Source organism: Suricata suricatta, chromosome 4, assembly GCF_006229205.1.
Source record: "Suricata suricatta isolate VVHF042 chromosome 4, meerkat_22Aug2017_6uvM2_HiC, whole genome shotgun sequence".
Taxonomy (NCBI): Eukaryota; Metazoa; Chordata; class Mammalia; order Carnivora; family Herpestidae; genus Suricata; species Suricata suricatta.
In genome coordinates, this window is record NC_043703.1 from 54,137,659 (window position 1) to 54,159,745 (window position 22,087).

The 22,087-nt window shown below is 43.7% G+C and overlaps 1 protein-coding gene across 4 annotated transcripts in view; it reads left to right on the forward strand.

The window, feature by feature from the left end:
- SLC25A30 (solute carrier family 25 member 30) overlaps positions 1–20,532 on the forward strand; it is a 79,991-nt gene extending 59,459 nt beyond the window's left edge. The window contains exons 2-10 of one of the 4 annotated variants that reach the window (XM_029936713.1): positions 5,104–5,225; positions 6,699–6,846; positions 10,034–10,137; positions 11,823–11,908; positions 13,710–13,805; positions 14,670–14,794; positions 15,480–15,618; positions 16,849–16,929; positions 17,878–17,919. In XM_029936713.1, coding sequence (XP_029792573.1) covers positions 5,162–5,225; positions 6,699–6,846; positions 10,034–10,137; positions 11,823–11,908; positions 13,710–13,805; positions 14,670–14,794; positions 15,480–15,618; positions 16,849–16,929; positions 17,878–17,919 — 885 coding nt within the window. In that variant the 5' untranslated portion in view covers positions 5,104–5,161. The other 3 variants (XM_029936712.1, XM_029936714.1, XM_029936715.1) reach the window with 3 other exon arrangements.
- The last annotated feature ends 1,555 nt before the right edge of the window (positions 20,533–22,087 follow it).

Here is a 22,087-nt window from a genome sequence, read left to right on the forward strand (position 1 = left end):
TTTGTAGGGATGGGTGCAGTTCATTAGTTTGGAAGGTTCATGTAGCTCTGTATTGTAGCATCTTTCTAGGTAAGTAATTTGATATAAAAGCATTTGCAGCATTCAGCATTATTGCTCCTGCGCAAGAATAGCAGGACAATGTCGGGACTGCCCTGCAGGGTCGACGTCCTCCTCTTGCAATGAGAAAAGTTCAAAGGCATGAATTCTGGTCTTGGCTTTGCCGCTGCCAAGTTTTGTGATCGTGGGCTCAGGTAATTCATATGACATGCGGTATGACTTCTAAGATACCTTTTAAATTCCACGTTGCAAAGGTCTGTGATGAGCCTATTTTCCATTTGTAACTTTTAAGGCAGTTGGAAAATGGAAGAGTCCATGAAAGGCAGACATATGGGGAATAAAGATTTCAGAGGGAACATTTTAAAGACTGTGATTCCAGTTTAAGACTGTAGACTGAACAGGGAACACAAGTAAATTTGAAAAAATTTATCCAGAATTAATTATATAACAGGAACTTGGAAAGCTTTCAGAAGTTCCACCAGCAATTACTGTACTGTATTTTACCTCTTGTTGCAGCTGTGCAAATGAGGTAAGGGGAAACTAAGTACTAAGTAAGAGAAAATGGAAGAGCGGGGATATGGTAACATACATATCTTAAGTGCATGGAGAAGCCTTTAGAATTCTTTATTTGTATAGACATTTTTACTTAGGAAACAACTTAAAAAAATAGATGGGAAGTTTGTATTTCCTTTGCAGGAAAATCACACATTTATTCAGAATGTGCAGAATTTCCTACCCTCCCACTCCCTAATATTTTTTAACAGACTTTGGAGGACAGATTGGATCGTATGTACCTTCAGGAAGACCTTAGTTTGTGTACTTTGTCGTGGTGACTAGGGAAAGTCACTTTTCCTCTCTGAGGCGGCCTTTCCTCAATTGTGCAGTGTGGATCAGGATACCTGTTTCATAGGGTTGGAAGGATGAAATAAAATCCTTTATGTGGAAAACGTATAGCAATGCCTGACATATCAGATATTGGATAATGACGGCTGTTGTTAGTATTGTGTTTATAAGACAGCAGAGAAGTGGTCACTGGGTTTGGACGGCTGGAGGGGATGGCCTGAGGAGTGCAGAGTGAGGAGTGATTCGCAAGCACTGTTATCTGGCACTGGAGTTTTTGCAAAGTTGTAATTCCTTTCCTGGATCTCAGGCTGAGATGTTGCCCAGACACTAGTGACTGCTAAGGACACATCAGTCGGCCTGACTGTGCTGGCCTGTCAGAGCTGGGACTTGAATAGAGTTGTGATTTCCCCCCAGAATTGTGCTAGGACAAAGAGAGCTCCAAAACAAAGAACTGATTTAGCTTACTGACCAGAGATTTCAGCTTGAGAGAGCCGAAGCCCAGTCTCGGCTAGCTGTGGCCAGCACAGCTCCGTGGGCATAATGTCTCCTGTTCCAGTCTTAGCTAGAACCTTTCCCTCTTTGGTTAAGTACCAACTACTGATACTCTCTGTTTAAGTCAACATATTCTTTCTTTGACACAGCAAGCATTAGCTTGGGAAGGCGGGCAGTAGGCTTAATTGATTCAGGAAGCTAGTCCTAGCCTTCAGAAAGGAAAAGAGAAGAGCCCGAAGGTAATTTTTACCCTTCTTCCGGCTAACTTTGAAAAATTGTAATTGAATAGAAAGTACTTTTTTACAGTTTAACTAGGAGTATGGGAACGGACATTCATTTGTGGGAGATCAACTTATGGTGGTGGGACACGTGAGTAGGACCAAACGGGTGTGTGCTTCATCTTGATTCGAAACTAGGGGAGCGCAATTCCACATCGGTTTTGAGCTCTAGTTGAGTATTTGCCTGTGAGTATAATCTAGAGCTTTTCTGGGTTTTGATATAACTAAAAACACTGATGGAAGAAAAAGTAGCCAAAAGTAGCCATTACAACTAAAGGAGTAAAACAAGTAAGGCCAGGAGGAAATGAGAAAGTTAATCAGTGAGATGACATAATGTCATATGACAGTATAGTCTTTAACAAAATATTTTGGTTGTTTTTAAGTTAGAGATCAGTTACAATTCCGTTTCCCACAAGGTTTTGCTAACATTTTGGAGGATAGATTGTGTGTGTATTTGTGTCTTTATATATCTGTAGAAAAAAATCATTGCTAATTAAGATGAATAAAAAGAAGGACCAGCTGTAACATCACTGAGCATTAACTATTTAAAACGGGAATTTAAGTGGTAAGCATTCCAAGGTGTGAATTGGCTGCCATGTATTTAACTTGCTGATTTTCGGTAACGACACCGATGCTCGGAATGCCCCCGAGATCCTCATTCAGAAAGTAGGGCCCTAGTGTATATACTTTTAGGAAGCTCTGCAGTCAGGTTAGGAACTACTAATAAGGAGCCATATGTTCCACACAGATGCTTAATGCATGTATAGTGTCACATACAAGAAAATAAAAACCATATGAAAGCCAGAGGTGGGGGGGACTGGGAACAACCACTTAATGGTTTTCTTTCCTGGTGTTGCGTTATTTTCAAACTAGACAGAGGTGGTGGTTGTACAACATCCTGAATGCATCAGGTGCCCCTGGATTGCTCACTGAAATGGCTTATTTTAGACTTTGTGAATTTCACCTCTGTAAAAAACTGCCCCCCCCAATTTTTTGAACACTATTTTTGTATACACTTTGTTGAAAAAATAAATTACTGCTGTTCAGATCGACCACCTTCTGAATATTATATTCTCTTAACACCTGTATCTTCAACACATTTCTGTTGTCTATAGGATGCATCTTATCAGTAGTACCTTTTTGGAGCTGCTTAGCAATATTTTCTCCTTAATTAAAGCACCATCACTTTTTTTATGATTGCATACAGCCTCAGAGGGTGGCAGAAAGGACACTGTACTTGGAATCAGAACACTTGGATTGGAGGACCGATTCTGTCCCATCAGCCATGTGGCCTTGGACCAAGACACCTTGCTGGGACTCCCTTTCCTAGTCTGTTTTTCTGTCCTCCTACCCCAAACCTGTTGGAGGATCCACTGAAATCATATTTATCAGACACTTTTCTAAAGCTACAGCACCTCCACACATCCCTGTTATGTAGTTATTGCTTTGTTATGTTGTTTTTTAAGTTTATTTATTTATTGTGAGGGAGTGAGATAGAGGGAACGTTGAGGGACAGAGAGAGAAAATCCCAAGCAGGCTGTGCACTGTCAGCGTGGAGCGCCGTGTGAGACTGGAACTCCGCAAGGGTGAGAGCGTGCCCTGAGCCACAGTCGGAAGTCGGTGCCAAACCGACTGAGCCACCCAGGCACCCCTATTGCTTTTTTTTTTTTAACTTGGATTCAGGAGAATCCAAAAATGGATTAAGGAAGGTACTACCACACAGTTAATGAATTATTGGATGTATTATTAATGTGTTCTGGCAGTTTATTTAACTTGCAGTATTAATCATTATATTGTATATTTAGTAAGACTAAGAATTAGTTACGTTTAGATATTTTTCAATGTTTTTGAGGATAATAAGGAGCTGAGTTGAGTGTTGGCAAGGTTTTTCCTTGGTTCTGACACACATAAAGCAAATGATGATTTTCAGCTTCCATTCTTAGAGTGCCTTTTATCTTACTTGTAACCAGGCTGAATTCAGTTAATGTCCATGAATGAGAAGAGCTATAGGTAGATCTCTTTATAGTTTCCTTTGGGTTCCTTGTGTTTTTTCTTAGATTAAGCAAGCCCCCTGGCCTTGTTGTTAACTGACATTTTTATCAATAGTGACTTTCCTTGAGAAATGTAGTCTTGAGAAACTCCTAAAACATGAAGAGTACCAAATACTGGGTGTATCTCTTACCAATAATGACTATAATAAATTAGAAATTTTATTTTATTAAATTTTTTAAATGTTTGTTTATTTTTCAGAGAAAGAGAAGGAGAGACAGCATGCATGAGTGGGGAAGGGGCTGAGAGAGACACACAGAATCCGAAGTAGGCTCCAGGCTCTGAGCTGTCAGCACAGAGCCTGACGCGCCCCTATTGCTTTTTTTTTTTTTTTAACTCGTGAGCTGTGAGATCATGATCTGAGCCCAAATTAGTTGGCTCAGGCGCCACCTGGGCACCCCAGAAATTTTATTTTAAACCAAGAATAATTATGGTTAATATTACCTACACAAAAATGTGTTTATCTGCATGTTTCTCCTGTTAATGGATGTGAGGCCAGATTTATCAACTGAACGTGCATAAAATTGTGTGTAATGTATAATGAATGTGGAGGACCTGGCATGGCAGGCGTGTAAATATATTTTGCGGTGTCTGAGCACCTTTTAAGTGACGGGAAGAGGGAAGGCAGCATTTGTTGATGCCTTTTCTGTGCTCATTTAAAAATATATATTTAATCCCCACAATAGAATTAAAAGCTTGGCATTTTATTTAGCTTTGCAAATAAAAGTATGGGCATCACCTCCAATTGATTGTGTTGACTGCTTCGATGGTGATAATATTGATGAGGGAAAAAGCCTCAAGGTAAATAGGAGCATCCCTGCCAAGGAAGCGGTGTGGCCCTGACTCCAGAGTCCGCCTCTTTCCTTCATACTGAGCTGCCTCCCAGCTCTAAACACTATACGATTAAGAGAAGAATACTAACATTTATAGAGTTAGTAAACTAGAACTATATTTTGGTACTTTTAAGTCATTGTCATTTTACCTTAGGAAACTGGGTTGCACCATTGTTCTGCTCCGGTGCTCCTGAGGGACTCACTAAGACAGTGGCAAACAAATAACACATATTTGTTGAGTGAATGTGAATAGACTTTAGATAAAATCGACTACCCAGAAAAGAGCCTCCATTGTGCTCGGTACATACGCCATCTCACCTTCCCAGCATATTGTGTTACTTAAGGAGATTTAAGGCAGCAGATAAAAGGTGGTTTTGCAGAGAGCTGGGCCTGGCTTTATTAAGCGGAGGCTCCCCTTGGGAAGTGTTGTGGGGGTGCGGAGGGCCTTCACTGAACGGCATCTGAAGATGCTCTCCAAATGGAACACAAGTTTAAAGGAGAAACTGCTTGTGCGTGATGTTACAACTTTGTGCCTTCCCCTTTGTGTCCAGGAGAACCCCTGTGGGAGGCTATGCTCCTCTAACCAAAGGAGAAGGGACCGTGGTGAAGATGTCCGCCCTCAACTGGAAGCCCTTTGTGTACGGAGGGCTGGCCTCCATCACCGCCGAATGCGGTAAGGGCCTGGGGCCGGATCAGGTGCCTTGCGTGCAGCACGTGACTCTGATTAAAAGTTAAGGTCGGGATCTGGTGTGTGATGTGACTGGAGTTGAAGCACAGAATGCAAGAATATGAAATGTTAGTCTCGGATTTCAAAACTTCCTCCTTTTGGGATGTTTTTCAGACAAATAGTCGTTTTGGCTCCTAGTAGTTTAGGAGTCAAAGTTTAGTGTGGAGAAAATGGCACCTGGAAAACAAACAAGTTTTATGAGTCATTTCTGGGTTCCCGCTGTCCCTGTTTTTCTTGTGCTTTTCCACTTCGCCACCGTTGGTACATGTGGCTGCATCGTTTTGGGGAGCTCACAGGTCTCCCCTGTGCCAGATTTGACCGACTGTCATTGTGCAGTCACTCCATAATTATGCGGATTCACGTTGTACCGGCGGCTTCCCTTCCAGTGGAGGTCCACATTGGACCCCATTGATCTGTCTCTGTTCCCTGTTGGAAATCCTTCACCGGGTACTGATGGCGCCACTGCTGAGTGCCAGCTGCGGGGCTGGACTCGTCATTTGCTTCCAGGGCTCAGGGCTGCTGTCCTGGGACAGAGGCTGACCTCGAGGAGCCAGTGAGGCCCAAGGCTGGGGGGTTAAGGCGCTAACCACCCACCCGCGTGGTTCCCTGTGGGGGCGGGCTCTCCATTCCACAGCCAATCAGGTTTGCTGACAGTGTTCCCAGTTGAGGTAGACTACCTGTTGGCACTGTATTTAACATTTGTACCTACATTCACAGATTGACTTCTAGACTGACTTCTAGCCAACACAACACAGAGTGAGAAACTCCTTCAGAAAATGAGCTCACCCCTCTTCATTCCCATTGAACCTGATTTTAGCCTTCACACGTGCAAAAGATAGTAACATATTTTAAAATGGATTTCCTGTTGGTGTCCATATTCCCTGTACCTTTTTTTTTTTTTTATAGCAGTGCAGCCTCTCAAATCCTATGTAGAGTAAGATGGGAACCAAATAACAATATAAGGAAAGGAAAATATGTTTGTGCATTTTGGGGGCATTTTTTATTCTGGTTCCTAATTTTAAAAAATGTTTATTTTGAGAGAGAGTGTGTGTGTGAGCATGGGGAGGGGGGAAGGGGGGAGAGAAAGAGAGAGGGAGACATTCCCAAGCAGGCTCCACACTGTCAGCCCAACACAGACGCAAGGCTCTGTCTCACGACGTGTGAGATCATGACCTGAGCCAAAATCAAGAGTTGGATACTTAACCAACTGAGCCACCCAGGTGCTCCTCTAATACTTTTTTTAATAGAAAAAAGATTGCAAAGTATCTGTGCCATTCTTAATTCTGTTCCTTAGTTTACATTATAGTTGAAATATCTTCTCAGTAATACATCATTATGTTTTCCTTATTTGATGGAATTTCTTTTTATCAAGTGAAATATTTCTTTTTCTTTCTTTTTTTTTTTTTTTTAAATTTTAAGGTACTTTTCCAATTGATTTAACCAAGACACGGCTCCAGATTCAAGGCCAGACAAATGATGCAAACTTTAGAGAAATCCGGTATCGAGGAATGTTACACGCCTTAGTGCGGATAGGCAAAGAAGAAGGGCTGAAAGCCCTGTATTCAGGGTAAGTAGACATTTGTGTGTTTATATTTGGTTTTTGACCTGTTAAATGAATCTACTGAAAACAGAGACTTCATAGAGAAAAAAGTAGAAATTTGAGGTGTATTCGAAAAGTAGCTTGGTAGAGTTTTCATTTCAACTTTATTTTCTATACATCTTTTATGTAGTGAGCATTGTGTTGAAAGTATTTTTTTTTATTATATTCTAATACTGCAAACTTTACATTTGTTTCCACAAAACATTACGTAATTCAGCATTTCACTCTGAAAAAACCCCTTCCCCTTGACTATTCTGAATTACCGAGCTTTTTGCTCTAGTGAAAATGATAGAGTATTCTCAGTGGGTAAGAGTTGTGAACCACTTTTCTTTAATCCACCATTTAGCGAACAGTGTGCTGAAGGCGCAGGCTCGGAGCGGGTGCCTGTGTCCGCCCGAGTCCCTACAGGAAACAGAATTCACGTGGGTGGTTTCTGTGAGGAGACTTTAGTGAGGGGGCTGCTTAAGGGTTAAGGGAACAATAGAAGGATATTGTGGTACCTAGACACTAGCAAAGTGAGAAATTGTTACCAACCCTAGGCCTAGAGGGACAAGGACAGGAATGGTATTACCAGAGCCTGTTAGGGCTGGAGCCTTGCAGGAGCAAACAGTAGTAGTTGAGGGATGCTTTGGGAGTGCCCGGGGAAAGAGACCTCTCTTCCCCATCCTTCCTCCCCCCGTCCATCATCTACGGGTGGAATCCACCCTGAAGTCACTTGGCAGGGGAGCCTGAGTGACACAGTCCACAGGCACCACCCTCTTAGGGCACAGAGCATCACAGAGAAGGGCAAGACTGGATCCGGGGGGACAAATGGGGATCAACAGTAACACACGGTCTCGAAGGGGCCCTTATTCAGTGGGGGCTGTGTCACTCAGTATAAACGGGGTTACAGTGGAGGCTGATAACGAGTGCTGCAGTCTGGTAGAGGCAGGGCACCAAGCCCAGACTGTGGGGACGGGACAGGGGGTGGGTTTCAGGAAGGCTGCTTGACCCAAGAGGTGCTGGGTCTGAGTTGAAGGATCAAGAAGAGTGAGTTTGCCAGCTGTGGTTAGGAGGGAACTGTATTGGGGTGCCTGGGTGGCTTAGTTGGTTAAGCAGCTGACTCTTCATCTTAGCTCAGGTCTTGATCTCAGGCTTGTGAGTTCAAGCCCCATATTGGGGCTTTTAGGTAGGCATGGAGCCTACTTAAAAAAATAAATAAATAAATGGAGCGTATTTATACAGAGCCAGAAGTCTGTGCAAGAAAGCATGGTACATTCTAGGAACTACAAGTAATTCGGCCTCAGGGCAGTATTGGAGTTGCTGAGTAGCAAGAGATGGAATTGGAGTCCTGATATGGGGTCAGGACCCGTGAAGCATCTTGATTTCATCCAGGACACCATGCGTCCCGAATCGGTGCCTCACAGACCTCCTACCTACCAAAGATTTTTGTTTCTCACTTGAGCCAGTACTTTAAACTATGAGAAACTGCACATAGAAACCTGGGATTCCATTTTCTTGAGAAAAGTCACCATCTGGGCCCACGTTCATTCACTCAGGATAATAGTAACAGGCATCAGAGATGCCTCCTCTGGTTCACTGAACCCTCTGCCTCTCATAGGGTGTGTGTGTGTGCGCAGTTAGACCAGCCCGTGTCACTCACGGAAGGCATCTACCCGGTACCCATAAGCACTTGAGTTTGCTGTGCCTGTGGCGGACAGAAGCTGCCGGGGATTTTAAGTAGGGGGACTGATGTGATAGGGTTTCCATGGTAAAAAGAAGCTGGCCTGCTATGGGGAGAGAGAATGAGAACTGATAACACTGGAAGCAGGCTGCCATGTGGGAAGCAGAGACAACGATTTTCTGACCAGAGGGGTTGTCTTGGGGACAGAGAGAAAGAAGACAGCCTGTTTAGGCATAGGGGTTGACCTGTTATGTGACCTAATATACGAGGGGGTGTGGAGGAAGCAGGGGACAAGGCTGATGTCTTGATTTCTGGTTTTCGGCCAAGGTGTTGATGGAGGTTCCTCCATTCCCTGGTCCAGGAAACGAGAGGAGATTGGCTGGGGCAGGAGGGTGATAAGTTCAGTGTGGGTGTAGGACATGCGAACTGAGACCTCTGTGAAGCAGTTGGAAATGCACTGTTGGATCAGTGTTGGAGGCAGGAATTTCGGAGTCCTCAGTCTCTGACCTTGGTAGAAGCCATGGGAGGAGATGAGCTCACCTGAGGAGTGAAGAAAGCATAGGTCAGAGTTCCCCAGAGTCCTCCGGAGGACAGGTAGGGAGGCTGTGGAGAAAAGGAAAGAAGCGGGAGGGGGCATGTTACAGAGCTCGAGGAGGAGACTGCAGCATGGAGGACATGGGGTGGACAGCAGCAAGTACCGCAAAGAGGCATGTAAGTACTAAGTGAACTGCATCTTTTAATTTAGTGACAGCCATGTCAGGTGGTCACCTTGGTGAGGGGAGTTTTGATGGAGGGGGAGAGGGAAGGCAGACCACATTTCCAGGAGGAAGTGGGCAGTGCAGGAACAGCTGCGGTGGGTAGCTGTCCCAGGGTGGTTCTGGGGTCAGGAGGGCCCAGTGAGGGAGAGGAAATAACTGGAGCAGGCCCCCAGGGAGGAGGGGACTGGGCTCTAGAGCAGCTGCCGAAGAACGACAGATGTGGCAGCGGGCAGATTTCACGAGGCGCCTTGTCCCGAGAAAGGACAGCCCTTTCATTTGAATAGAACTCCATGTTCACTTACGTTTGCATTAAAGACAAGTACAGGGGGCTAAACTTTCACTTAGTGAACTAATAATTTGCACACATTTAACGGAACCCAGCTATATTTTCGTTAGATTTTCAATTTTGAGAAATATAATTAAGCACAGTTTGATTGTGGAAGGCCGATCTGTGTGTGTGTCTTCTAGAGGATTTAAAGTGCTTTTTAGAATGCATATGTGTATATATATATATATATATATATTTTTTTTTTCTTTTTTGAGAGAGAGAGAGGGCACAAGTGAGTGAGGAGGGAGAGAGAGAAGCAGGGCTTTTCCAAAGTGGGGTTTCAAGCTCATCAGATGTGGGACTCGAAGTCACAAACTGAGATCGTGACGTATGCTGAAGTCAGAAGCTTAACAATTGAGCTGCCCCGGTGGCGGGTTTTGGAATTTCTCTTGCTCTTGTATGTTGGTTTGACAGGATCGCCCCTGCGATGTTACGCCAGGCTTCCTACGGCACCATCAAGATCGGCACTTACCAGAGCTTGAAGCGGCTGTTTGTTGAACACCCAGAAGGTGAGTGAGGAACCTTCTCTCCACTTGTGGACAGGAGGTGGGTTGGTTGTGTGTCTTTTTAATCAAGGTCAGATTTTCTTGAGCCTAATGATCAGATTTTCTTTTTCTTTTTTTTTTTTTCATAGTTTTATATATAAATTTTTTTTATGCTTATTTTTGAGAGAGACAGAGAGAGTGTGAGTAGGGGAGGGACAGAGAGAGAAGGACACACAGAAGTTGAAGCAGGCTCTAGGTTCTGAGCTGTCAGCACAGAGCCTGATGTGGGGCTCGAACACATGAACCGTGAGATCATGATCTGAGTTGAAGTTGGACGCTCAACCGACTGAGCCACCCAGGTGCCCCTGATCAGATTTTCTTGAGCCTAATTATGACTTTACTGCTGAGGAGAACTCTGTATGTAAAGTCTGAACTGTGCTTAAAGCAAGTCCGTTTTTTTTTAATGTTTATTTATTTATTTGTGAGAGAGAGTGAGAGAGAGAACGCACATGTACACACATTCAAGCCAGGGAGGGGCAGAGAGAGAAAGAGAAATAGGGAGAGAGAAACACAGAATCTCAAGTAGGCTCCAGGCTCTGAACTGTTAGCACAGAGCCTGATGTGGGGCTCGAACCCACCAACCGCAAGATCATGACCTGAGCCGAAGTCGTACGCTCAACCGACTGAGCCTCCCAGGTGCCCCAAAGCAAATCAGTTCTTGGCTGAATTTAGGGGAATGACAGTTAAAAGGAGCAGTCTCTACAAATATTTTCGTTTTTCTCATCTCCAAAACTCCTAGACTAGAGGATGTGTAGTCCTAGCCCACTTAAAATTTTCTAAAATCAGGAATTACCACCTATTTTTCAGGAAAGCAGTGAACAACTTAGTGTTAAGAACTCAGTTCTAATACTCTGTTGCTGGTTGACTCTGTGACTTTGCTTTAGTCCATAGAACTTGTTTTCCGATGGGCTGAGCACCAGTGAGCTGTTGCATGGTTGAGGTCAGCAGAGGCAGGGATGCTTTAGCAGTTCAGCACACTTCAAATTAAGTATAAAGGGTGTGCTTTCAAACTTTACCTTCATGGTCATCTCACAGAACTGTATTTCTTTTATTCTCTTATGAGGTTTACTTTTCTTAGTTAGTATAGTAATATACATTTACACACAAAAGTAATTGGTAGATGACTGCTCACTTTGCCTGATAATTCACATCGCCTTTAGATGCCAAGTAATATTGGGGTGCCTGGCTGGCTCAGTTGGAGGAGCCTGCGACCCTTGATCTCTGGGTCATGAGTTCAAGTCCCATGTCAGGTGTGGAGATCACTTAAGTAAATAAATAAATAGATATTTAAAAAAAAACTCTCTTGAAACTACAAAAACAAATTGAAAGCAAATAGATGTTAAGTAATTTTGCTAGGCAAAGTCCCGTTAAGCTAGCAAAATTCCCAATATTTAAAAAATTGCTTGGGAGGGGGGGAAAGAGGTGGTGGTGATGGAGGAGGGCACTTGTGGGGAAGAGCACTGGGTGTTGTATGGAAACCAATTTGACAATAAACTATTAAAAAAATTGCTTGATTCATGAAGCAGAAATTGTATTATTCTCTTAAGATATGCAAGAAGTATGCAAATGAGTTTACACCTATATTTGAGTTGCTGATAATGCAAAGCTCTGTATATATGAGAAGTGGAATAATATGTGCTCATTTATAGATGAAACTCTACTGGTAAATGTGGTGTGTGGAATCCTCTCTGGAGTCATATCCTCGACCATTGCTAATCCAACGGACGTTTTGAAAGTAAGTGGTGCTCTCCGTATCGTATAGGCACGTTCCCCCCACATTTTCTTACTGGAGCAACGTTCAGATCATGAATGTCTGCGAATGTAACACGCACTGTGTTTGTGAACTTGTATACAAGTTAAGTGCTGTGACGATTCTAACTTATAAACGCACACCAGGTGGGTTTCCCACTGATAAGACACACTCGAAAGGAGGACTCATTGTGGACATAAGGTTTTTTTGGTGATTACACAGAAAAAAAATTTAGGCTTGAATTTCATTTTTCATTGAAAATCTTCCTGGTTTTATTGGCTCATTAAAAACTGAGAAGCTACAGGTTCTGTATGAGTCCACTCATTAATGATCATTTCTGACGTGTGATGTTATCTGTTCACTTGATTTCAGGAAATAATGATGGAACTATTCCCTTACCACAGTTAGACATAACACATTGGATGACCTTATTGACAATAACAGGGAAACTGCCTTCTTAAATCCTTTCTGGATTAAGGCAAGGTGATAAACTAACTTAAATTGTTTTTTAATGTTTGTTTATTTTTGAGAGAGAGAGAGTGAGAATGTGAGTCGCAGAGGGGCAGGGAGAGAGGAAGACACAGGACCCAAAGCAGGCTCCAGGTTCCATGCTGTCAGCCCAGAGCCCAAGGTGAGGCTTGAACTCATGAACCTGGAGATCGTGACCTGAGCCAAAGTTGGATGCTTAACCGACTGAGCCACCCAGGCGCCTCAAGGGAATAAGCTAATTAAACAAAATGGAAGTTAGGCAGGAGTTACTTTTTCAACCAGCTCAGGATGTTCATCTCTGTCCCTTCCTATCCCTTTTCCTGTTAGTTAAGCAGCATCCACCTGTTTCTGCCAGTTGACGTACTATGTGCTTAGGGTCCAGAAATGAGTACAAGAGGACCCTGCCCTCAGAGCCCTCAGTCTGATAGGAGAGTCTGACAGACGTCAGCAGTGTAGACAGCTGTGTGTTGCGGGCACCATGCCGAGGCACGGGGAAGGCACACGTGTGTGAGGGTGCTCCTGCTCTCAGCATGCTGGGGAAAGGTGGAGGAAACAAGCCACCCTCCCCTTAATCTCTTAAGCATATGTTGGGCTTCTGTTTCTTTTAGAAGTTGGAGGTAATGTTTTTGCTCCCTAAACAAAAATAAGGTACCAATTTTTAGTGAGAAATCCCTATTAATTTTTAAAAGCACAGAGAGCTACATCAACCATTATTTTTATGTTGGCATCTGGGTCATTTGAACGCCGCGGCCATTCTTGGGTGTATTTGTACGTTCAAGTGTAACAGAGCATGACAGGCATCATGTGGTCAGCCCGTGCTCTGCTCGCCTGCATACCTTCTGGTTCAGCTGGTTGGAAATAGTCGTGGCCTGAAGTAACTAATTTAAGAAATCTGCTTGTCCGCGCTTAGTGCTGCCAGCTGTGCTGGATGCTCCTGTTAATTATGTGAACGCTCAGTATTGCCATCACCTTCTCTTTCCTACTCATTAACGCATAAGGACACGCCATTTTCTTTCCTTTTCAAAAGACTTTCTTTAAAAAATCAGGTTTTTTTGGACACTTATTGAGCTCTGGATTCTACTTGGTGCATTTTGTTGATTCCAAAGTGCTTAAGAACCAAGGTTTAAAAATGTCTTCTCTACAAAGGACATTTGAAGCTAGCATGATGGTCGTGTTTGTACTATAATTCTCTTCTTTGGATGGTTACTAAACAACGGATTGAATGGTATTCCGAAGTCTACATTTGGGGAGAAATGTGCTGTTTCCTTCTCATGTTAATCTTTAAAATCATCTCTAGATACGGATGCAAGCACAGAGCAGCACCATTCAAGGGGGGATGATGGGCAACTTCCTCAACATCTACCAGCAAGAGGGAGCGAGAGGGTTGTGGAAGGTAAGCCTGCCAGACAGAGCCGGCGGCCTGAGTTAGCCCTTCCCTTTTCTCCTTTGAACTTATTCTTCCTGTTTCGGTCATTTTACTTAATCTGAAAGGCAACATGGAGTAAGGAAGGGAAGATGAGTGAAGTCTGTCCTTGAAGTTACTTTCTTCTTTAATTTCCTTATATGGAAAATGGAAATATAAGGAATATGTCATATTTTAAAATGCATTTTGAATAATTCATCTAAAATTATGAAGAAGATTGAACATTCTGTTGTTTACTTTTTCTTTAAAAAATTCTCCTAGAGAAGGGTTTTCTAGGTTATAGATAAATGCTGGATTTTTTTTTTAAGTTCATTTACTTATTATTTGGGGAGTGGGGGAGAGGGAGGGAGAATCCCAAGCAGGCTCCATGTTGTCAGCTCAGAGCCCGATGTGGGGCTTGATTCCACAAACCATGAGATCATGACCTGAGCCAAAATCAAGAGTCTGACGCTGAACTGCCCGAGCCACCCAGATGCCCCTGTGTTTTTTTAAATGTGAATGGCTTCCTGGTACTTAAGTGAAGACTGACACTAGGCAAACGCTGGTACAGAATGCTGTTTCCTGGTATTTGTTGACCTGTCAGTTCACAGAAGGGACCGCAAGGGTCATCCAGGATAGCCTTCCCAGTATGTAGTAGGAAACCGGAGCCTCTGCGAGGTGACTTGTCCTGGCCGCGTCTGGCCAAGGTCATACCGTTAGTGCCAAGATCGGAATTGGACTTGGGCTTCTGACTTCGTTACCCTCTGGTCTTTTCTACTCTGTCACTCTACGTTTTTTGGCAAGGCCTGCTCCAAGGAGAGCTATCTGAGTCTTGATATTCTTCTTCTTACGCAGGGCGTGTCCCTTACTGCGCAGAGGGCTGCCATCGTGGTCGGTGTGGAGCTCCCGGTCTATGACCTCACCAAGAAGCACCTCATTCTCTCGGGCCTGATGGGAGACACTGTGTCTACCCACTTCCTGTATGTCTATAGATTTCAAAAAAAATAATATTTTAGGTAGGCATGACTTCAGGGTAGCAATTTGCTACAAATTTATGGAAGTTTAAAGAAGGTATATGATAAAAGTATTATATTCTCATATTTGGAAAATTACAATTCAGAAGTGAATCAGGAAAAAGTAAAAGTCCTTATCTGTTTACACAGGTAGCCATCGTCAACAGCTTGTTTTTAGGCATATGAGAATCTATGAAAGTATTGTTTACTTTATTACAAGAGCAAGACCATGCTTTGCAATTCTCTGACTTCGCTTTTTATTTTTGTTATTTTCATTTTTCTAGCTTCATTGAGGTATATATAACTGACAAAATTGTAAGCTATTTAAAGTGTACGACATAATGATTTGATACATCTGTACAGTGTGGAAAGGCTCTGCCCCAGAGTTCATGAACACGTGACATTCCTTCATGTGTCTGTGGTTGATATTCCAGAACCTCAGAGGTATTCTTGGTTGAGGCTGGAATTTACAATCAGTGCCATATTTAAGAAGTTTGTGCAGTGCTTTAGAGATGGACGTCCTCCTGGAAACATGCCGTCTTGTCACATATCACTTGAACATAGTTTGGGAGGAAGCTCTTTCCTGCCTTCGTTGGTGATGGCAGCTCAGCGGTGGTGAACTTTTGTTTTTCTGTTGGTGTCTTCCTCGTAGCTCAAGCTTCGCCTGTGGTCTGGCCGGGGCCCTGGCCTCCAACCCTGTGGATGTCGTGAGAACACGGATGATGAATCAGAGAGTCCTTCGAGACGGCAGGTGCTCTGGCTACACAGGTACCCTGGCCTGCTTGTTACAGGTGAGAGGGCGTGTTCGCCGTGCGAGGCAGGGAGGCTCGTTGGCTTCCGTGTTACCCTCTCTGGAGTTTCTGCTCAGGGTCAGAAACACAGCGGTTTCGAGCACAACCCTTGTCGCTTGTAACTGTATGACTCTTGATGTACAGACTCTACCCGTTTCCTTGTCAGTGAAGGGGGACAAAGTGGCACCTGTGTCCCAGGGTTAGTGCAACAGTGAGAAAGTGCCTACGAGGAGCAGCCTGCCTGGATTGCACTAAGAAAGCCTGTTACTATAGTTAGTAGTAATTAAGGACACTTAGGAAATAAGCAAGCTTATTTTACTTACTCTTCAACATTCTAGTGGTTTGTTTTAATCACTGAAACTGCCCCCAAATGTGTGTGAATATCTTCGTGTGTGTGTGTGCGCACACACACATATATATGTATATATTGTAACCTGAGGAGTAACTAAATTTTGAGGGTTCTTATAACCACCATGAGTGGTTCTCTGAAGCCCGGACACGCACCCAGCTTGGGCCACACTGCAGTAATGTTTATAAATACAAAATCTAGATGAATGTTTAGAAACCAAAGTTCATTTTCTTTAAACCTCTGCTCTGCTACAAAGGGTGAGAAAAGAGTCATACTTTCTGACGTCACGATAGAACTGTGCACGATGTTCCTTCACTCAGTCATCTCTCCAAAGAACACGTCCATCCGACTATCATTTTCAGTTTAGACACTGGCACTTGCTGTTCCTGGGCGGGCAGAGTTTGCCGATGCCTCGCGGACTGGCCCGCCGGAGCCAGGGGTCAGGGGTCAGGGCCCGCCTGGCCGGTGTGCTGCTCCACCTCCTGGGCTTCAAGCCTGCTTCACCCACACTTGTGTTGCCTCACGATGTGACGTGGTGGTGCTCTGGTTACATCTTTACCACCGTTGCTTCGCTTCTTTATTTCTGACCTGCTTGTGAGCCAGGAGGCAAGAGATCCTAATTGGAATTAAATCTCACTTCATACTCTTTCCGCTGCCATGTGTCTGCTTGGGGTGGGCTGGTGGGACACGGAGCCTTCGCCTTCTCCCATGCGGAGGCCCTCAAAGAGCAAAAGGAGGCAGAGGGCAATGGGTTTTTAAGCAGTCTTTTCAAACAGGATTTCATTTTTAAAAAAACCGACCATTCAGTCTGCCTACTAATTATTAACACATTTGACATGATTGGAAAGTTGGTTGTTAACTTTTGTCCCTGCTTCTAATAGACATGGAAGAATGAAGGTTTCTTTGCTCTGTATAAAGGGTTTTGGCCGAATTGGTTGAGACTTGGCCCATGGAATATCATTGTATCCTTTTCTGTCGCAGTACGTCTGAAAAAAAGGTGTAGCTAAAGGAATATTGTTTGTATAAATTGACATGTTATTAATGATAATTTAGAAGTGGGTTCTTATTCTTGTGAGTTCCTCTGATTCTAAGAAATAACTATTCAGTTTCTATCTTGGAAGGTATAACATCTCTGTGCTGGGCCCAGCAAATCTTGGTATAGTGATAGTGTTATTGAAAGGTAATGATATCACTAAAAATTTCTATTCAGATTCTGTTTTAGAAGCCGAGAATATTTACGATTACAGAGAGAGACAAGGATTGATTTTTATATCCTTAGCCACCCTTGGGAAGGATGCAGTCTGGCAGTGCTGTTCTAGAATGCTTATTTTAGAGAGTGCCTGAGGATAAACAGGAATTAGCTCCTGAATTATTTGGCCGATAAGCACTGTTTCCGGTATGCCAAAGTGGGAGGCAGGAAAGAAGTAGCCGTTCATTAGACATGAAAAGGAAGAATTATAAAGGAGGAAACGTGGTTTTCACCATGCTTTGTTTCTCGTTATCTGCGCCTCCCTCCTGCTGAAGGCCTGCCTAGCGTTGACCCTCGAGGGGGCGTACCAGGGCTTGCTGTCTTTCAGTTTCCCATAGAATCTACTGTTTCCGCAAGTCTGCTCACAGCAGCAGTCACCAGAGCTGGCCAGCATGCGTGACTTCTTCCAGGAGGCTCTTGGAGCTGCTGCTAGGGCACTGATGGATCGTGGGTATGATTGTTCTGTTCCAGGCTGGCCTTGGGAAGGCTAACGGGAAGACCTTTTGGGGCAGAGAAGGATGGAGCCCCTGGTATTTAATCAGGTCCATGGCCTGTGGTCTGCCCTGACACAGTTGTCAGCTGTGCTGTCCGTGAGTCCGCTTTTATGTGTCAGTGTTGCTGATATGGTGTTTTCGTTGTCAGCCTTAACCAATACCTGCAGTTTTTTGTGACCTACGAGCAGTTGAAGAAACTGGACTTGTGACAAGTCAAGGCTGCATGACCTCTCGCTCTGGAAATGCCTACTTCCGAAACAATAAGCCTCCTGTGTTTCACGCTGCTTCTCACTCACTCGCTTGGTTCATCACGGATTCTGAAGCATGAGCAACGGATGAAGGTGGGGTCGGTTCATGTTGCTGCGTGTTGGCAGTTGATGCTCTGCATCAGATGTTTAGTGCCACAAACGAACATCCAGACACTGGTCCTTACCATGGAAATGACCTTCAACATCGAAAACAGCGTATAAAATGCACGTTTCTTGCTAAAGAGAACTTGCACGAAGGTCAGGAACCGTGTGTGTTGTTTTCTCTGGGGGGCGGGAGCAGCTAGCAGCGGCGGAGAGCAGCCCGCTCTAGAGAAGCTCGGAGGAGCCGCGGGAGAGAGCCTCGGCGAGGGTGGTACCTACCGTTCCTGAACTTGTGCAGACTTTTCACTTGTCGGCTGAAGTCGTTTCCCGTGTGGAGACCTGGCCCTTTCAACTCCAGGTGTAGACAGTGCAGGAAATAGATCTCTGGAATATTGCACTGCTTTATAATTTCCTATTTTGGCAGGATCTTTCACTTACAATAAGTGATTTTAAGCCTTGACCTTTGTGAGGAATCGTTACAAAGTATTAATATCTAAGCCCATGATGGTGTGATACGTTGGCTTTGAAAATGGCAAGGTCGGTATTGATGGGAGGGGTTTTTAGCGGTTTGGGTCTGGTTGTAGGTAATGTTGGTAACTTGCTCTGATTTTAAGCGCAGTTTATTATTTCCCAGTCTGTGAAATGGAGACATGACATCTATCAATGTTCAGGGTCAAATGAAGAAAATTGCAGCTGCTATAACTTGACTTGAGGGTCAGTGTGTTTACATCAGTCATGCTGTTAGCCGGCCAGAATCCCAGCGCCAGTCAGGTGTAGAGGAGGGTCTTCTTACCACGGGATTCTCACTGGAATCCCCGGCAAAACCCGTGGCTAAAGGCCTTGCAAAAAGAAAAGAACACAGTATAAATTACAGTTGCATTAGGTTTTCATTAGCGAGATGTTGCGAGTAAATTGAAGAATTGTTTCTGGATTTCCCAGACTTTACTTCAGTTCAGGTTATGTCTTATTAAAATATTTCCTGTCTCAGACTTCCTGATTGGTTTGGATGGAAAGCACTTGCTTCAAATTTTAAAAACCCTTTCTTTAGTACTGCACCTGTTTTCTAGTCTGAAAGAGGTCCATGGTATCTTCCTTTCTTTTTCTTAGAGACAACAAAACTCATTCTCCCTTTCCTTTCTCTCCTTCATCTTGTTCCTTTGAAAATAAAAAGTGACTCCGAGAGCCCAAAGATCTTTATACAGTAATAGCAGACAGCCCTGGGGAAGGGAACATATTTACTCGGGTGCTGTCACTTCTGACCTTGGAGAACAGAACACACACCCTGACTGGGGCTCCAGGGCAGACCCTGCCTGGTAGGTGCTCTGTGGGTTCTCGGTGTGTCTGGCTCCGGGTTGCCACCTCCCTTGAGGCAGAAGAGAAGGAACCCAGGTTTTTCTTATGGATCGGGCAGTTTGCCCACCAGTCGCTTTCACTTGGCCTTCTTTATTAATGTTTACTTGGAAAAAGATTTCGTGAGGCAGAATTGCATTTCCAAAATTGAGACAGTCACTAAAAAGCGAGAGGAAGAGGCGGTGGCGTGGCATGTAGGGGTTCCTTTGTTAAAGACGTAGCTAAGAGTCCCAGCCCCGTGGCCCGTCTAGCTGGGCCTGCAGAGCTGAGCTCACGGGGCCCTGCTCCTGGCACGAACCGTGTTTTTAGACAAGAGATTTTCTTCCTTCTTACCAGGACATTCCATTGATGTGGTAAGGGCTTTCTCTGGAAAGGTTTTCACTTTTGAGTTCCTTGAGTTTAAAGGATTACTTTTTAAGAGCCACTTTTTTATTTTTAAATGAAGAAAACGTTCTATATTTTTAAGTGTACATACAATTTCTAAAACAGTAGAAGCAAGGCATTTCGAAGACCAGAAAGAGTCAACGTCATGTGACATTCATCCTCTCAGTTTATTCAAATCATGTATATGTTCACACCAGGATGAAAAGAAGCTCAAAGCTCACTGTAACACTTGAGTACGTTTTTAAGACAATAACAGTATTTCTCCAGGGTAGATTTATTAAACATGTTATATAGAACAGGATCTTAACCTGTGTTCATTTTTCTGCTTCCTGAAAGAGTTCATGCAATTGCCATGCTCCTACCCCAGAAAGAACTTAGGGACCTGGACACTCGGGCCCCATATTTTCAGGGGTGTGGCTCTACAGGTCTTCCCCACCCCCTTGGATGTTGCTTAAATGTGGCAAAAGGATTTTTAGCTTTTATAACTAAAATGAAGATAATGGACTTTTTTGTTTGCTTGTGGATTTGTGTAATCATTGATGCTAAGTGTTGATGATCTGTGATATAAAAATGGTCCTTGTTCATATTTATTCGTGAGCTAGAAATAGTATGTATTATATAAAAACTATACATTTTTCACAAGCCTTTATATTTTAAGCTCTTTATTTAAGCATTGTTGGAATATGTAGCATAAATCTTGTTTCATTATTTAATAAACTGGCCTAAACATAATCCAAATGATTTGTGGTTATTTTGGATAAATAGAAACCTTTAAACAAAGCTAAGCTCCAAAGAATGCAGAAGGTTGGAGTAGAAATGGCACTTGTGAAAGTGGCTACAGACATTTCTCCTCAAGAAGTTGTTGGGATCGTTTCTTTCTTTTTTTTTTATAAGTCTATTTATTCTTGGAAAAGCACGAGAGAGGTGGAGAGCAAGGGAGAGAGAAAATCTCAAGCAGGCTCCATGCTCACTGAGGAGCCCGACATGGGGCTCAATCTCACGATCCGGAGATCCCGACCTCAGCTGATATCAAGAGTCAGATGCTTCCTCCTGAGCCACCCAGGATCATCTTAATTGCCTGGACACCCTTATGACCTCCCATTGTTTGAAAACCTCTGTAACCCAGTAGAGGCCAGTGACTTTGATTTGTGGACTGGCTTGGCAAGGTACCCTGGCTGGAGAATGCCAGGGTGATGACCTCTATGCCTTACCCTTTCAGGTTCCCTCAGTCCTTCCAGTGTTTGCTGTTGACTAGAGACAGGAGCTGGGAGGTTTGGTTAACTGTGGACCAGGCAGAGGCACCTCTCGTTGGCATAGAAGAGGCAGTGGATGAAATGCAAATCTAGTTCATTAATTACTTCACTTAAGAATATTTTTGGAGCGAGGGATGCTCAGTCAGTTGAATGTCCAAATCTTGATTTCCACTCAGGTCATGATCTCATGGTTTGTGGGATCAAGTCCCACGTCAGGCTCCATGCTAACAGCACAGAGCCTGCTTGGTATTCTCTCCTCTCTGCACTTTCCTCCACGTGGGATCTCTTTCTCACTCTCACTCTCTCAAAAGAAATAAACATTAAAAAAATATTTTTGGGATACCTGGCTGGCTCAGTCAGGGGAACAAGCTACTGTCCATCTCAGGGTTGTGAGTTCAGGCCCCTCATTGGGTGTAAAGCTTACATAAGCAAAAATAAAAATTAAAAACTCATTCCTTGGGGGTCTTGGGTGGTGCAGTTGGTTGATTGTCCCCACTTCGGCTCAGGTCATGATCTCACGGTTTGTGGGTTCGTGCCCCGCGTCAGGCTCTCTGCTGACAGCTCAGAGCCTGGAGCCTGCGTCAGATTCTGTGTCTGCCTCTCTCTCTGACCCTCCCCCACTCACATTCTGTCTCTCTCTCTCTCTCTTTTTCAAAAATAAACATTTAAAAAATTTTAAAAACTCATCCATAAAATATAAAAAATATATATTTTTTCTAGGTGCTTGTATTATTAACATTTGAATTAAATATGGTGGCTTAGTGAAAAAAACAGAATCTGGGAGACAGGGAACTTTCTCAGTTCTCTGCACCTGGGAGATTCAGTGCTGTACTTGACTGACTTAATAGGAAGGTCAGTGAGGAGCCCTGGCTGCTGGTGTTTCTCAAATATCTGTGGAGTGGACAGTAGAACCCTCACATGGACCTATTAAGACACATTTGGCCTTTAATCCAGGGAATGTATTTCTAAACTAGCAGCTGGGAAAATCTAATGCTAAATTTTTGGTAGATTATAACTAGATCCATTCTTTTTTTTTTTTT